Consider the following 17,286-nt stretch of genomic DNA (forward strand, 5'->3'; position numbering starts at 1 on the left):
AAATGGCCTAGACACGATCTCCCTCATCAAATCTTGCTTTCAGTTTGTTTTGTTTTCAGTTATTCCTTTTTCCTAAAAACAGAGTACTAGAGAGAGAAAATTCACAACTTAGTATAAGATGGAAGTCTGATTATTGCAGCTTCTACCTAGTTGGGTTCATTGAAAACTGCTTATCTCTATAATTGATTCATTAGCCCAGATTTTCTTAGCATCTATTTCAAGACTGTTTCAGGTACCTGCTTGATTGAACTGAGCCTTTCAGCTGCTAAGATAGTCACCGGAAATATGTCCCAGCCACTGGTACATTTCACATTTGTACTAACCAGATAGTCAAGGGGAAAGATCTGGTTGGTAGTATATTTACCAACAGCCATGGCATAAATACTCCAACCACAGGTGACTTCAAGCTGTGAACGTGATGCCACTGAAGGTGGAGTCAGGCAGAGATCCTGAGCAGCTGCCACTGCCTCCAGCACACCCCATCCCCTGGTGGTAGTCACCCAGAAATGCCACCAAGGGCCAAACTCTGAAGGATCTATGACCTCTGGCACCCTGACTCAAGTTGACCTGTGTAGGCACTAGTTTTCTGTAGGTCTCTTCCCTGGAGTGCAAACTGAACCAGAGAGGAAAGTCTGGGGAGGCCCTGCCTGAGATCTGAAATGAAGAAATTAATATTTCTCTGAGTAAAGGCAGCCAGTTGGAGGGGGGTGTGTCTAACTTAGAATGAGTGAAAGGACACCATAAATGTCAAATTTTAAATTGCAGGTCATCACCCATCTTGAATGTGACTCCAAGAAAGAAAACTGCTTACCTATAAAAGTTTCACCTGAATTTTGACTTTTATTTCCCTAACTTCCATCCTCTTTATTTTCTCCATAGTATGTATGTATGCAGCCTGATTATTTTTATTACCTCCCCCAGTAAACTTAGAGATTGATGTTCACTGATGTCTTCCCACTGCCCTAGCTCAATGAGTATTTATGGAATAAATTGAATGAGTGCTTTACTTTTAATCTGTTTCATGGATTTTTAAAAATTTTTATCATTATTATTGTTATTGAGATGGATCTCACTCTGTTGCCCAGGCTAGAGTGCAGTGGTGCAGTCATAGTTCACTGCAGCCTCAAACTCTGGGCTCAAGCGATCCTCCTGTCTCAGCCTCCTGAAGTGCTGGGACTACAAATGTGAGCCACCATGCCCGGCCTTGTGGATATTATTAACTTATGAGTCCATTTTATTTCCAGCATTTTAATCTAAAGATAATACCTGACATTTAAGAACAAAGCAAGTTAAAATAATTACAGAATTAATCAAGTACAATTATGCAGAGTTCTCAGGAATAAGTTAATCTTAAAACCAACATTTTTAAATGTGTAACAGATTGGAAGATGAGATTTTTCTATGTACATTTAATATTTTATTATGTATCATAGGGTTTTTATCAGTTGTATTAAAAATGAAGAACTATAAACTCCATGGCCTCCATATGATAAATAAGCATTGCAGTCTTTTATCTGAACTTTATGTTAATATTTGACCCATGTTCAGGGAGAATAACAAAAAATTGCCGCTATTGCAATTTTAAACTAAATGTGCTTTATAATTTTTACTTTTCATAAAATTTCTAGCTATCAAAGTGTCTACTGTGTTTCTCTACTTAATTTTTACAAGCGAACATTACTGTTTGGCACATACTACTGGCAATGTGGAGTTTATAGCTAGGGTAAGGAAAGCCACAAACCATACTAAGTAATTGTAATGCCATAAAAGATGCCCCTAGGAACATAAAAGGGAACCCCCCCATGGAAACTAAGATTCCCCCATTGAAACACTTGCCAGTATTCCATAAATACTGGCAACTAAGACAAATGAAATTACCCTATTTTCTTCTTTCTCTCAAAAGACTATAAGTGCATTTTTATTGGGAAAAAATGCAATTGTTTTTTAAGATACATTATTGGTTGACTTTGCATGTGCTCATTTTGTCACTTCTTTTGTGTCCTCAACATATACATAGGGCTGCCATCTAGGATCTCTTTTGGCTTCTGCAGAAATGATGGGATCCTAACATTAGATTTATGTTCTCATGTGTATTTTTAAGGGACAACCTCATAAACACCAATCTGAATACTTTTATAAGCTTGGTAAGATCTTTGTGAAGGACTTAAGTTTGAATGAATGAGTTATTTATAGATTTGACCTTAATATACATTCTATGCTTTTCCCCTAAGATAATTTTAGGAGAGTTTTGGCAAACACACACTAAAAGGAAAAGTATATAATGCAACATATATTCACTAAAAGAAACCACAAAACATAATGATGTGCTAAATTGAAAAGGGAAGCAATGCTAAAGCATATTTCTATCCATTTGAATACATGCCTTTGCTTAAGAGGGAGAAAGGGAGAGAGAGAGAGAGCACGCACATGTGTGTGTTGAACGAAGGATAGAGAGGGGGAATTGCACTGTGGTTATTTTGAACAATTAATGACCTCAGGCTCCTGAGCATTATCTATATGGCAGCATTGTTCATTTAAAATGCTGATTGAGAACCTCATATTCATGGTCGCTACCATTTATCTACTGCCTACTTTTCGCAAGATGCTGCACAGATGCTTTGATCACTTACCTTCAGTGTAGTTGTGTGAAGAGATGCCTTGACTGAACTGTAAGCCCACAGCAAGTGTCCCAACATATCTGACCTATCACAAGTTGTGGAGCGTGGATTCAAGGCCACATTTATTTTGCTGCAAGAGCTGAATCATTGCCATCTGTCCTGCTAAAATTGCAGGTATGCATACTTCATTTACAGGTTTGAGAGAAAACTGACACCCTGAAACAGAGGGAGATTGGCATCACAGGTGCAGTTTACTCCCAGTGTGTTCAACAGTCTAAGGAAGGATAAAAGTTGTGACTTACTGATGCTCACTGAAAAATTTTGTATTTGAGGCCTAGAAATAAGTGCATGTGAATTAAATATTAACTTATAAAGATGTTGTGACATGTAAGGGTCAGATTGCTGGGTTCCTGATGCCCTGGTTTGAGAGGTTCTCTGACTTGGTCTGCTGCTCAAACTCAGGCTGTTCTTCTGATGGGCTGGACCACAGTCACAGCTGTTCATGGATTATCAGAACCTTGAGTCCCACCTGTATTCCCAAAAGCACATCACCGGAGGTGGAGCACAGAATGGGGATTGTAACAATTCTCACTTTCTAGTGACTTACTATGTATTAAGTAATTTGCCTATAGATTTTTATCTCATTACATTTTTATCTCATCATATCCTGAAGTCCATAGAAGAACAAGTAGGATGGACTCTTATGCAAGCATCTTAGAATGTCAAGTATGATAGAAGTCTGAAGTCAAGTTTAAGCAATGTTCTGGGCAAATGTAATGCTTATGAGACTGCAGGACACTCCTATTCATCTGGCTTTGAAACAGCTGAAATTACGTTTGCTGGAAATGCCTTCTATAGTTAACTTTTATGAGAAAGAGACAGAAGACAAGTAAACAAATGGATATCAGAGGTTTATTTTTTAAAGTAGCTTTCATAGCATATCATGGGGCCAATCCAGAGTTAGCTCAGCGTTCCAGGCCTATACAATAAAGATTTATTCTTCAGAATGAAGAACATGGCAATATACTTAAGTATTTTATAAATGTCTAAAACAGATGATTTTTTTAAACAAAATTATGTCTAAAACAGATAATTTTGGCATTTTACATTTTATAGTTCCTTGAAAAGCATAATCTATGTATGGATTGTATAATAACTGTATTTATGCAAGTATGCAATCAGCCAGCATGCCTCTGCTAGCACCCACAGTTCATGAGTGCATGAACTCCCCCAGCTCTCTGCTACACGTTGGGCCCCATGACATTCTTCCTAATCTATTCCTCTGCTCTCAGTGTCTCTGTCTGTCCACGCCAAGCTCCTACACCCAAGTTCAGGGTCTGCTCCCCTCTCAGCTACTGAGGAATCTTGGGATGTCCTTCTGCTTTGAATCTTTGCCCTATGCCCAGCCCCAGCTTTCTTCCCTTTGGTGTACAAGGACTCCCATGTGTCTTCCCCTAAAGTTCACATGGCCTTCTGGCCTCATCTCCTCTCCTGCTGTCCCTCTCAACTCCCACCTGCTTTCTTACTCCTCTCCCTCTCCCTTTGGCCTGGCTTTTTAAGAGAAGCCTGTCCTTACGTCTCCACTTCCTGACCTTCCATTTAGCTCCTAACTCACTGCTCTTTCTCACGATCTTTTCTGTAATTCCACTGAGACCTTTCTGACACATGTCACCAGTCTCTCCAGAAGGTCTAAAATACACAGATTCCCTCTTACCAAAGTGGGACTCTCTACTGTATTTGCTTCCCTCATTGTTAAAACTCCTGCCTTCACATTCTTATACCTGCTTTTTGTCTTAACCGGATACTCTTTCTTGACCTGCTATTTAAATATTGTTAGTTTTCCCCAGATTCTACGGTTGACCATCTCAAGCCTCTAAACACTCTTGCTGCCATAGCAGCAAAAAGAATATAAAACTTGAAGTCAGGGGAACCTGGGTTAGAATGAGTGTGGCACTGTGTCAACTCTAATTTCAGCTAAGTTGCAGGAAGGCTCTGAGTCTGTTTTCTCATCTCTTTTTATCAAAAATCTAATTTTAATGTCATGTACTATCTACTATATTTAAACAGTATATATAAGCATTTTATAATTATTGCATATTTAAGCTGTTTCCAGTGTTCATGTTGGGTGGTTGCCAGGAATTTTCAGTCCCTAACAGCTCCTATAACCTTTTACTGACAAGGACCATGTCTCCCAAAAGATACTGAGCCATGATTCCCTTGGTCCGTCACCTCCTAGCCACCCCCCACATATACACACACAAACATACACACACATACACACCTATACACATACACAGAGAGAGAGAGAGACGCACACACACTCTTATTGCCCAGTTGCCCAATCATTTCTGAGAGTGGCACTGGATGTGGAAAGATATAGAGGGTGGGGAGGGAGGGGCCGGTAGGGTGCTTGTGATGAGAAAGGAACAAAAGTCTGATTTCCTCAGAAAGAGGCATCTATACGGGAAGGCACAATTGCCCAGTTTCTGTATAGTGTGGACCTTGCATTTCTGAATTAGTGAGAATACTGTGAAAAAAAGCATGAGATATACTTTTATCTTCTTTAAGACTGGCTGGTTTGCTTGGTTTCTATGGGAGATATATGCAAATAACACTACAATTTGAGTTTCACAATTCAGTTAAATTGATCTACTAGTGAAAATTCCTCTAAGATTCTTGAAAATGGATTTACTCTGTGTGTGTGTGTGTGTGTGTGTGTGTGTGTGTGTGTGTGTGAGTGTGTTTCTCTTTTCCAGTGTGTCTAGAGCTACTTTAGTGGGAAGTTGGTAGAGGAAACATAATAGACTTCCAGTCAAATCCAATCTACACCAGACATGTTATAGTCAAGGATTATCTTTATAAATACATTATTTAATGAAGGAATTAATTATTCAGAACTTATGTTTCATTTTAGAGTAATTTGAAGGTAATTTTTGAAAAAAAAAATGTTTTAAGATGTTGTAGCATCCTCCATTCATAGATGGAAGTGTTGAAATATGCACATTTGTAAATAGACTTGCCCTGGTCTCTACAAAGAGTGAATAATGTAATCAGGTCTTTTTGGGCTGACTGGCCAACTCAGAATGCTAGCATAAAACATGCAGTGTTCTCATTCAAGCCCTCCTAGAGTTGAGATGTTTGGATATTAAAGGATTCATGAGGATCAAAGAAACAAATGTAATATTTTCCCACTTATTGAGGCAACAAACATACATTATAAAACTGAAAACCTAAAATAGTAGAAATTAATTAGTAATATAAACATTCATCAGTTCTAGTAGAGAAAATAAAATAATTAGGTATTGAAATTTTGAACCTAAAGGGAAAATGCATTTGCTGCAGATATTCCATATTTGGGATTAGTAAGCCTATTATAGAAAGCATTCTTATAAATCAATAGGATAAACATCTAATAGACAAATGGGCAATGAGCATGAACAGGCACTTCATAAAAGAAAATGCTAAAATTGATGACAAACCTAAGAAAAATTTTTAAACTTTATTACAGATTATAAAAGCACAAGTTAAAATGAAATGCTGTGAAAAAGATAAAAAAGATTCATTAAACTCAATTCAATCAAGCAAATTTGAGGGATAAAATTTTGATAGTATTAATCAAAATTTTATATATGCATATATCATGACACATAATTCTACTGCTAGGAATTTATCCCAAAGCAATAATTGAACAAATATTCAAAGATCTAAGTAAAGTTGTTCATCACATTGTTGTGTATAATAGCAAAAATGTAGATATATTATAATTTATATATTAATTAGGAATTTGATTTTGTTAAATTGTGGAACACTATATGATCATTAAAGTGATTAGATGGCTATATTTATAGAAATGGAAAGAGTTGCCTTATTAAGTAATTAAAGCAAGATTCAAAATAGAATGACCCCTATTTTATATGTGCAGGTATGGGTGTGGATATCTTAGTGTGTATGTCTATGCAAAAATAAAAGACTTTTAGTATTGTCATGTCTTATAATGATCTATGTTATTTTACAAATAGAGGAAAACATAAAGCTGTTCATTTTGAAAAGCACACTGTTGAATATATGTTCTATATATTCTGCCATGTTGATAGTGAGACTAATGAATTGTGATACTTGTCTTTTGTGAAATGATCACCCACCCTTACATAAAATGAAGAAAAATTAAGACATGGTATGAAAAGAACTGAAAAAGGATAAGTGTGATGAAAACCAAAGAATGAACAATTATCTTATACATAAAGGAGTTCCATCTAGATATTCATGATCAGACCAGGGGAAAATAGACATTGCAAAACAAGAGTATTAGGTAAAAGTGAAAATGATATTTTAAAAAATAACATGGGTCATTTAATATGAAAAATATTAATTAAGGGGTAAAGAATATTTTTTTCTTTCTTTTTTAAAATTTATTTTATTTATTTTTTTCATTTCAGAGTATTACAGGGGTAAAAACACTTTGGTTACATAAATTGCCTTTGCACTGCCTGATAAGCATGCCCATTCCCCATACAGCAAGCACTGCATCTATTGGGTGCTGATTTACACATCCCCTCCTCCCCCTCCCACCTGCCCAACAGCCTATGAATGTTACTTCCCACATGTGCACATTAGTGTTGATTAATTAGTACCAACTTAATGGTAAATACATGTGACATTTGTTTTTCCATTCTTGTGATATTTCACTTAGAATAATGGGCTCCAGCTCCATCCAGGATAATACAGTAGGTAGTTCATCATTTTTTATGGCTGAGTAGTACTCCATGGTATGCATATACCACATTTTGTTAATCCATTCATGTATTGATGGGCACCTGGGTTGTTTCCACATCTTTGTAATTGTGAATTGTTCTGCTATAAGCATTCTAGTGCAGATGTCTTTTTTATAGAATGTCTTTTTTTCCTTTGGGTAGATACCCAGTAGTGGGATTGCTGGAGCAAATGGTAGTTCTACTTTTAGTTATTTGAGGTATCTCCATACTACTTTCCATAGAGCATTCCCACTTAGAACTGGAACTAGACAAGGTTGCCCTCTATCACCACTTCTATTCAACATAGTGCTCAAAGTCCTAGCCAGAGTGATCAGACAAGAGAAGGAAATCAAAGGCATCCAAAGATGTCAAACTATCATTCTTTGCTGATGATATGATCTTATATCTAGAAAATCCCAAAGATTCTGCCAAGAGACTACTGAAATTGATAAATAAATTCAGAAAAGTCTCAGGTTACAAAAATCAATGTACACAAATCAGTACCATTCACATATACCAACAATAGTCAAACTGAGAACCAAATCAAAGATTCAAACCTTTCACAGTAGCAACAAAGAAAATAAAATACCTAGGAATATATTTAAATAAGGAGGTAAAAGATCTCTATAGGGAGAACTATGAAATGCTGAGGAAGGAAATAGCAGAGGACATAAACAGATGGAAAACCATACTATGCTCATGTGTTGGCAGAATCAACATTGTTAAAATGTCTATGCTATCCAAAGTGATTTACAGATTCAATATAATTCCTATTAAAATGCAATATCATTTTTCACAGATCTAGAAAAATAATTCTATGCTTTCTATGGAACCAGAGAAGACCCTGTATAGCTAAAGTAATCTTAAGCAAAAAGAACAAATTGGGAGGCATCAATTTACCACACTTCAAGCTATACTGCAAGGCTATAGTAACCAAAACAGTATGGTACTGGCACAAGAACAGAGACATAGACCAATGGAACAGAACTGAGAGCCCACATATAAAAACATCCTCATATAGCCATCTGATCTTTGACAAAACAGACAAAACATACACTGGGGAAAAGAATCCTTATTCAATAAATGGTGCTGGGAAAATTGGATAGCCACATGTAGAAGACTAAAACAGGATCCACACCTTTCACCTGTCACAAAAATCAACTCATGATGGATAACAGACTTAAACCAAAGGCATGAAACCATAAGAATTCTAGAAGAAAATGTTGGAAAAACTCTTATAGACATTGGCCTAGACAAAGAATGTATGAAGAAGACCCCCAAAGCAATCACAGCATCAACAACAATCAATAAATGGGACCTGATCAAATTAGAAATCTTCTGCACAGCCAAAGAAAGTATCACTAGAGCGAATAGACAACCTACAGAATGGGAGAAAATATTTTCATGCCATACATCCAATAAAGGGCTGATAACTAGAATCTATATAGAACTCAAGAAAATCAGGAAGAAAAAAATCAAACAACCTCATTAAAAAGTGGGCAAAGGACATGAACAGAAACTTTTCCAAAGAAGGTAGACAAATGGCCAAGAGACATATGAAACAATGCTCAACATCTCTAATCATCAGGGAAATGCAAATCAAAACCACAATGAGAATTTTTTTCTTATCTCTGTCATTTATACTTCCTTGTGATCTGTTAATGACAAATCTCATCTCAGAAGTAGGACTTGAAAATTTTGCAGATCTCAGCATTTAACCCAAAGTGCTGAAATTGCTCATTAGCTGGGAAAACTGTATGACTTGGATACATATCATTAATTGGAGCAGCCATTTCTGGGGTTTAACAGATTTCAGCTAAAATTCACCACAAGATCATGCTGATATTTGCAAAGTAAAATGTCACTACTGGTTAATTAAGAAAAAAATATCTCTTTTTCTCTTAATACTTAACATGTTCAGTGCTCAATGCATGGTAAAATCTTGGCTTCTTTGATTGGGTATGAAAATTTTTTCCTTTCAAGAGTTAAAAACAATGTAAATGAAGCTTCTGGCAAAAAAAAGTTGTGAGTGGTATAATTTCCTGATATTTTAGTGTTTGGTCACCAATTTTTGTGCCAGGGCACATGTTCAGCTGCCTGGCAGCCCCTACTGTATATGAAAACACTTCCATGTTTATAGAAACATACTGGCAAAAATCCACCACTTTCATGAATTATTCATCCTTATTTTGAAAAAGGAGAGGAGCACGTCTAAGTTCAAGTGGCTCTCGGTGGCTGAGACAAACTTGGTGAAAAACTGTTCAATGAAATGAACATCTATGGCTCATTTGAGCACCAGTTTTACCATAACATTGTGAAACTTATGGGAAAAATTGTTTGTTTTCCTGTAGTAGAAATTGAGCAATGAATTGAAAGAATGATTGATAAAAGTATTCAATGAGAAAACAATGATGAAGTAACTATTAATAATTTACAATATGAAGACAGAGATTTTTGCTTTTCCAATGACAACCTTTATGAAAAAAATAAAATTGCAATCTGAAAGGAGCCTGTTATAAACCCCTTAATGTCATATTAAGGAAAGAGAAAGATCCAAGAGTAACTTGTCTAAGGAAATATAGACAACCAGAGGCAGAGCTGTTACTAGAATTTAGATGTTTGGTTTCAAGTAACAAGCAAAGCTCTGTGGTTTTAAACCACTATCAACAGAAAAATTAGAAGAAATAAAAAATAATCACCCCTTGTTCCATGATCTATAGAGAACATATGGTTATATTACCTTTTGTCTATGAGTATTTGTACAGACTGAACTCCTGCTGTGCATATGAGTGTTAAACAAAATTAACATGGAACAATTCATAGGTCCTCCACGAAAGGTCAGGTGCAAGGAGGTTAGATGACTTCTATTATAGGTGCCCACATGCTTGTAAGATTAATAATCAGATACATAAAACACTGTGGAATGAAAAAGATTTTTGAACTCCATATTATAACCAGATGGCAGAAGGTGGGAGACAGATGATACGAAAGAGAATAAGAAAAGGAAAATGAAGAAGAAAGGAAAGGCAAGAATACAAACTCATGTGTATGACAAAGCAAGGAGTAAATAGGTTAGGAACATTATCCCTGAAGTCCTTAATTCTCAGCCCTCAAGTTTTCTCACCTGAAAAGGATATATAATAATAATACTGATTTCTTAGAGTATTTGGGAAGATTAAGTTAGCTAATATATATGAAGTTAGCACCTGGTAAGGGATTAGTAAATGAGAGCTGTTTTTATTGCTATGTTAATTTCAGGGAAAACATCCACTCTGTTGATTTAAAATGTGGTAAAAAATGGCTAGAAATTATTACAAATGCTTTCATTACCACCAAAAATTTGGATGCTAAAGGCATTGTTCTTATTTTCATTGTTCATGTTGAGTGCTCTTTGACACACAAGTGTCAGAGCCTCCACTATGGAGGCAACACAGGTGATTTTTGTTCTCCTATGGGATGGCAAGAAAGCTGCCATCTGGTTATAATATGGAGTTCAAAAATCTTTTTCATTCCACAGTGTTTTACGTATCTGATTATTAATGTTACAAACATGTGGGCACCTATAATAGAAGTCATCTAAACTCCTTGCACATGACCTTTCGTGGAGGACCTATGAATTGTTCCATGTTAATTTTGTTTAACATTCAGTATGCACAGCAGGTGTTCAGTCTGTACAAATTAGGAATGGCTGGGCATGACAGGGACGACAAAGGGAGTCGTCCTCGCCTTTCTCGGCCCCTGCTTCCCTCTTCACACACACAGGCTTTCTGCATGTGGCTGCCAACATGACATGACCCTGGGCAGACCTGGGATCACTGCTCTGATTCTCCGGCAGCTGAGGAGAGAGAGCTTCTCACCAGTTCGATAGAGAATATAGACAAAGATTCCATTTTGGCCTGATGCAGCTGATTGTTGTGTACATCCTGGTCCACTGTGGCCAGCACCACTGGGTGCTGGGATGGACTGTCTGGCCAGATCTCCCTACCTCTGTGTCCAGGGAGGCAGAGGTAAAGTGATTGGGAGACCCACCAGAAGCAATTCATTGCCCTGAAGACAGAGCCCAAAGAAAGAAAGTCAGAGATATCAAAAGAAGAAAATGGAACCAACAGAAGTTGATAGGTAGATAGGGTGGAAGAGGGAGGAAGAACAGAATGGATAAGTAGAGCTTTTGTTCATTTGTAAAGGAGCAATTGCATTTATTTATTCAGGGAGAAAATGTCATATGCTAGGTCCCTCTTGGAGTCATTGGAGTGTCAGAGCTGAAGGCTTTTAAAGGTTGTTTGATCACCCTGGACACACATGACTAGAGACACTTCAGTGTGCTTGGCAGGCTGAAAGACATTCAGTCCAGGGTTTGTTTATTGCCCTAGGCTCTGCCATCTTCCACTCTGCGTTTTAACTATGTTGACCAGATACTGGTGCTATAAAGGATAGTTTTTAAAAGTATTTCTAACTGCTTCATCTAAGTTTAGAAAGGAAAAAAAAATCCCTCTCATGAATGACAATTGGCCCTCTATATCTGCAGGTTCTATACCCTCATATTCAACTAACCGCAGACTGAAAGTATTTGAAAAAAATAACAATATAACAATTTTCAAAAAAATAATAAAATACAGAGTAGCAGTTATTTACATGAAATTTACATTATGTTAGCTATTATAAGATGATTTAAATTATATGAGAGCATGTGTGTAAGTTATATGCAAATAATACACCATTTTATAGAAGGGGCTTGAGTATCTGCAGATTTGGGGTCCTGGAACCAATGCCCCACAGATGCCGAGGGACAACTGTACATCCATCTCTTTATGCTATAGACTTTCCTTTTTGTTATTTTTTCTATTGTTTGGTTTTTCCTGAAAAATGTAAAAATGTTTTAGACTTCTCTATATTATAAATCTCATTTTAAAAGTGTGGAATCAAGGAAGTCTGCCAACTACTTTTGTTTTCTCTACTTTTTTCTCCAGGTTAGACTGCTTTGGCAAAGGAGAATAATATTACCTTACCATGTAAAGCATGGTTAATGGCTTTAAAAGAATTCCCCAGCAACTGAATAATGGGCTGCCAAAAATATTCTCGGTGCCAAAGGATCTGAATATGTCTGTTTCATTTATTGTGTGTTTCTTGTTTCATCATGACTAAGTGCTCACAAAAGAAATAAAAATCCAAACCTCTAGGGTATGTGGAATTTGAGGGCAGAAACGATATTTTAATATATACAGTTCTATACATAGCATATTAAGATGATTAGGAAAGTATAAACAGCAAAAAAAATGATGAGCCTGTAGTATATATGATACTCAAATTATTAGTGAAGTTGGTTTCTAGTAGAGAAAGAAGTTGTTCTACTATTGCTGTTGTGCTTGGCTGAGTGGATTAATATTGTTTATTTTAAGGATTGCTGAAAGTCTTACACCAAAAACTTTTAATTTGTTCTGCCTGTTTGAATAAGTTTACATTTCTCAGAAATCGGAAGATGGGGCCTGTATCTTAATTAAAGCTCTCTGTTCAAAAAGCCAAATAGTATAGTATAGCAAAATCATTTATTTGTAAAATTTTACCTTGATAGTAAATTGAATCTATTAAGAAAAGAATGTTCTTAAAAATAATTTAAGAAAAGGAATACACTGAGAAGATCTGGGAAAACAATGGAAATGTGGAAACATTTTAAAAGGCGCTTTGCTCACTGGAAACAAGAGAAGGCAAGAAGAGTAACATCTCAGCCACTCCCCACCCAGCCCTTCCCTTATCCCCCGAGGACCCTCCCACTTGGTCTGTGTCTGACCATCTGGTTCTCACTTCAGCAGGAGACTCTTAACCTCTCTCCCTTCTCAGTCTGGGCCAGGCAGTTGCTAGCGGCCTTGGCTTCCACCTGACAGGTTATGTATTCTTTGCCAGCGTCTTAACTGCCAGGATTTCAGAGGTAGGATAATTGTCTTCAAAGAATTACACATTGCGTACGTGTACTGAAATATCACACTGTGCCCCACAGAGATGTGTAATTGTTATGTGTCAGTTAAAAATAATCATAATTTTTTAAAAAAAGAATCCCTGAGACAGGGATTCTTAACTGTTTTGCATGTGACTCATAGGACAGAAGACATCCACAGGGGACCCACTCCCCTGGGCCAGGGGCCAAGAGAAATTCCTGGACTGGTTAGCTAAAAGTCCATGTTTTTTTACTTCTACTCAGCAAAGCTTATTGGAATTCAGCGGGATAAGAGTGACTTCCTTCAAAAGATAAGCCTGAATCTGCTTTAAATGTGTGTGTGTGTGTATAATCTGTATCTGAAATGTGGCCCTTTGTTATTTATAAAAATTATTTTAAAAAATACATTGTGATTAACTAATATGAACCCAAATCTCCTGGTGAAGCACCACGTTCATGTTCTCTTGGGGCTAGTTCAGTCCTCTGAGAGGGCCAGAGATTTGGCCCTGGGGCCTCCCACTCCTGTGTAACCTCCTACCTCTCCAGGAAGTCTACCTAATGCCTGATACTGGCCACCTGAAAATAAAGCATTTGAGGTGGCGTTCTCAAGAAAGAAACCTTAGCATCTCTGAGTTTATTTTGACTGTAGGAAAAGAAGCCTTCTAGCCACCTCTGGAAACTCAGTGCTGAATGTACCACTTCCTGTTTGCAGAATTAACTTTTACAGAAAGGCAGTAATTATGAGTAACTGTCTGCTGTGATATCAAGCAACTAGTGCACACACGAATTTAGGGCTAGGTGGGTATTTACTTGCAATAGTTACTAAGATCAAAATATTTTTGCCACTGACTAAGCATCAGGAAAATGTAAAAGAACTGTGGGTTAGCACAATCCCTTAACTTTGGTAAATGCAGAATTTTTATTAAAATGCTCTTTGATAAACATTAGTGCTTTTCCTTATATGAAGTGCTAAGAAAACTATTATGTCTATAATTTAGGTAGAAAATCTTTTTTATATCCAGTTGTTCTTCACTTATGGATTTGGATATACTATTCTTTGTGTTACTTGGAATAGAATGTTTGCAATTCTTCTTTTAAAAAAATGTTAATTCTGTGCTTCAACACTGGTGAGATAAAGGCATGGTGTATAATGAGTTGGAACTTCAGTGTCATCTAGTTTTCAAAATTGCTCTGTGAAATTATTAATAAAAGTTGAACTTCAGAGTGTACAACCTACAATATGCTGTTTCAGTACTTTTAACAGAAGACTTTTATTCATAACATTCTGAACTGGACACATATTTTTAGAGAATGAATGGAGTGACCTACTGCTTTACCAGAGGGAATTGGGGGTAGAGAGCTTTGTCACATTGCAGGATATATGCACTTAAATCCTTATGTGGACTCAACTTTTGTAAATACAGAATTTTAATTCTCTGTTCTCTAAAAAGGCCATTTGGAGATGGGAGGTGGGGAGTAATGCATTTACAAGTCATCCCACTTAAATGCAAAGCCAAATGTCTAGCATATGTGTGCAAAAGCAAGACGAAACTATCTGAGACCTGGATGTACACTGATCGCGTTTCTCCCTTCTATTGCAGGCTCAACATGGGAAAAGACGTTTCGGCAGATCGGCTTTGAAAGGTAAGTAGGACTTAGCACATCTCCATTTTAGCTACTATTGTCCCAGTTTATTCTGAGTAATTCATTGATTATAGATCAATAGTCTTGCCACCACTCCTTCAATAATTGTGTGATCTTGAGCAAGTCATCATCTCACCGCTCTGAGCCTCAATTTCTTTGTAAAGTAGAGCTTTATAAAGCCTTGCCTGCACAGAGTGGAAATAAAGATGCAATGGGCAATGTGTGTAAAAAATGCTTCTTGACCAGTGAAACAGAATAAAAGGTAAGTTATGTAATTAGAGAATCATCACTTCATATGTCATATTCAATGCTAAAGTTTTAGTACAGTGAAATTTATATTTATATTGATCTTCCCAATTATTAAAATTGTTAGATCTTTTTAGCCTTAAGTAAAATGCTGAGATCATGTCATTCTTAGCTAAAAGCAATTCTACACCAGCATCTCTCCAACAGAAAAAAAAAAAAGGACACATTATAATATCAGAAAATGTGCAGGTGGGGTCAATACAGTTTCTACTCACTTGCCCTTGGAATTGAATGGCAGCATTTCGGGTGGCTCTCTACCATTGGCATTTAGCATCTGATATTGAACTTTCAGCTATTGAAAGGGGAAAAAGTAATTTTAATTTTGTTTTATTCTCAAATTAGATTTGACCAGTTTCTTTCATCACATTGAAAATGTTTTTTCTGTGTATCAATCAAGCTGACAGAGCACTTAGAGCATATAAAAGAAATGATAAAACAGTTTAAAATGCACTGTTTCTCCAGTGGCAATAGAGAATAATGTATCACCAGATCACTGTGGTAGCACTTACTTGCCATGTGTTAATTGATTCAGAGATTTATTTATTTCTCTACCTACACGTCCACTCACATCAGCACCACCACTTTTGGTCACACAGTAAGGGCTCATAATTCTTAGAGTAATGGGGAAGGATGGCTTGGGTTGGTCAGATCCCACAGGCCAACTTAAAACAGAATGGAAAGTCATGTGAAGCTTCATTCCAATGGGAAATCTTTTCCCAAAGAATCTTTCTCTTGAGTCTTCTTTCATACTATGAAACATTTCAAACATATACAGAAGTAGAGAGAATAGCAAAATGAATGTGATGTATCTACTACCCAGATTCAATAAAACTTTGCCATACTTGTTTTATCTATTTTTTTGAAGAAATATTTTACAGAAAATCTCAGACATCATGTCATTTTGTCTCTACATAGGTCAGCATGGATCTCTGAAAAAAATGGGCATTTTCTTCCAGAACCATAATCATACCTAAAACAAATAACAATAAGTCCTTAGCATCATTTAATACCCAGTCAATATTTAAATTTCCCAATCATCTAAGAAATGTCATTTTTTATCGGTTTGAATCAGCATGTTACTAAAGCCCACACATGCCATCCCATTATTACATCTCTTAAGCTTCTTTATTTAGATCAGTGCCCCAAACCCCTCTGGTTTCATTTTGTTTTTCTTCACATCATTGACTTCTGAAGAAACCAGGTCACTTGTCTTGTAGAATGTCTCACATTTTGGATTTGTCTCTTTGTGTGGTTTAACTTGTTATTCTAACCTTCTATTTCATGTAAATTCAAATGATTCCACTTTCAGCCTTTGGGAAGAACACCTGTGGACTTCTCATCCTTTTGACACAGACCCACAAGTCTTTACAGTTTCCCTGTTTCTGGCACAACTGGACATACCAGGCTCATCTAGAATCCAGCCTGGGTCAGCCTGTCCAGCAAGGAGCTGTGCTTTCTTTTGTGAAGAATGTTTTAAACCACAATCTAAACACTAAGTATGCTCATCAATTCTGGGCCTTTTCAATAGATGGAGCTAGCAAACATTTTTTTTTTTTAAATCCTGAATTCATATAATAATTCTAATTCAGAAGTTTGTAACTTCTCTTATATTTGTATCTCTTGTTCACTGAAAATCTTGGCTCTTATCAAAATATTTTTTTCATTTTAATATATATAATATTTTCAAGATAATTCTATAACAATATTATCCCCAATAATAAGATGACTGGATGAAGTTTTTACAATTTGTACTCATCCTAATTTAATATTCCATGAAGGAGATATAATCAAAAAACTAAAAATGAAAGTGTTTAAAAGTTTTTTTCTCTCTGTGTGATCATATCCCAAGTTTTCTATATCATTTGATTTGTTTCAGAATCTTAATTTTAACAGATTTTATCTTTTGATTTAACTTTATTTTTGAACATACATTTATATGACTTTAAGTTCAAGTCACGTGACCAACATTTTTTCAGGAAAATGTTAGTTTTGTCCCCTTCTCTTGTGTCCTGCCCTCCCTTTCTTCTACAGTAATCAT

At 36.3% G+C, this 17,286-nt stretch overlaps 1 protein-coding gene across 2 annotated transcripts in view; it reads left to right on the plus strand.

Moving 5' to 3' along the window:
- PIEZO2 (piezo type mechanosensitive ion channel component 2) overlaps window positions 1-17,286 on the plus strand; it is a 441,466-nt gene that overhangs the window by 205,262 nt on the left and 218,918 nt on the right. For both annotated transcript variants that reach the window (XM_045527221.1, XM_045527222.1), the window contains exon 4: window positions 14,900-14,942. In XM_045527221.1, coding sequence (XP_045383177.1) covers window positions 14,900-14,942 — 43 coding nt within the window. The remainder of the gene's footprint in view (window positions 1-14,899; window positions 14,943-17,286) is intronic.

The sequence above is a fragment of the Lemur catta genome, chromosome 16 (assembly GCF_020740605.2).
Source record: "Lemur catta isolate mLemCat1 chromosome 16, mLemCat1.pri, whole genome shotgun sequence".
Lineage (NCBI taxonomy): Eukaryota > Metazoa > Chordata > Mammalia > Primates > Lemuridae > Lemur > Lemur catta.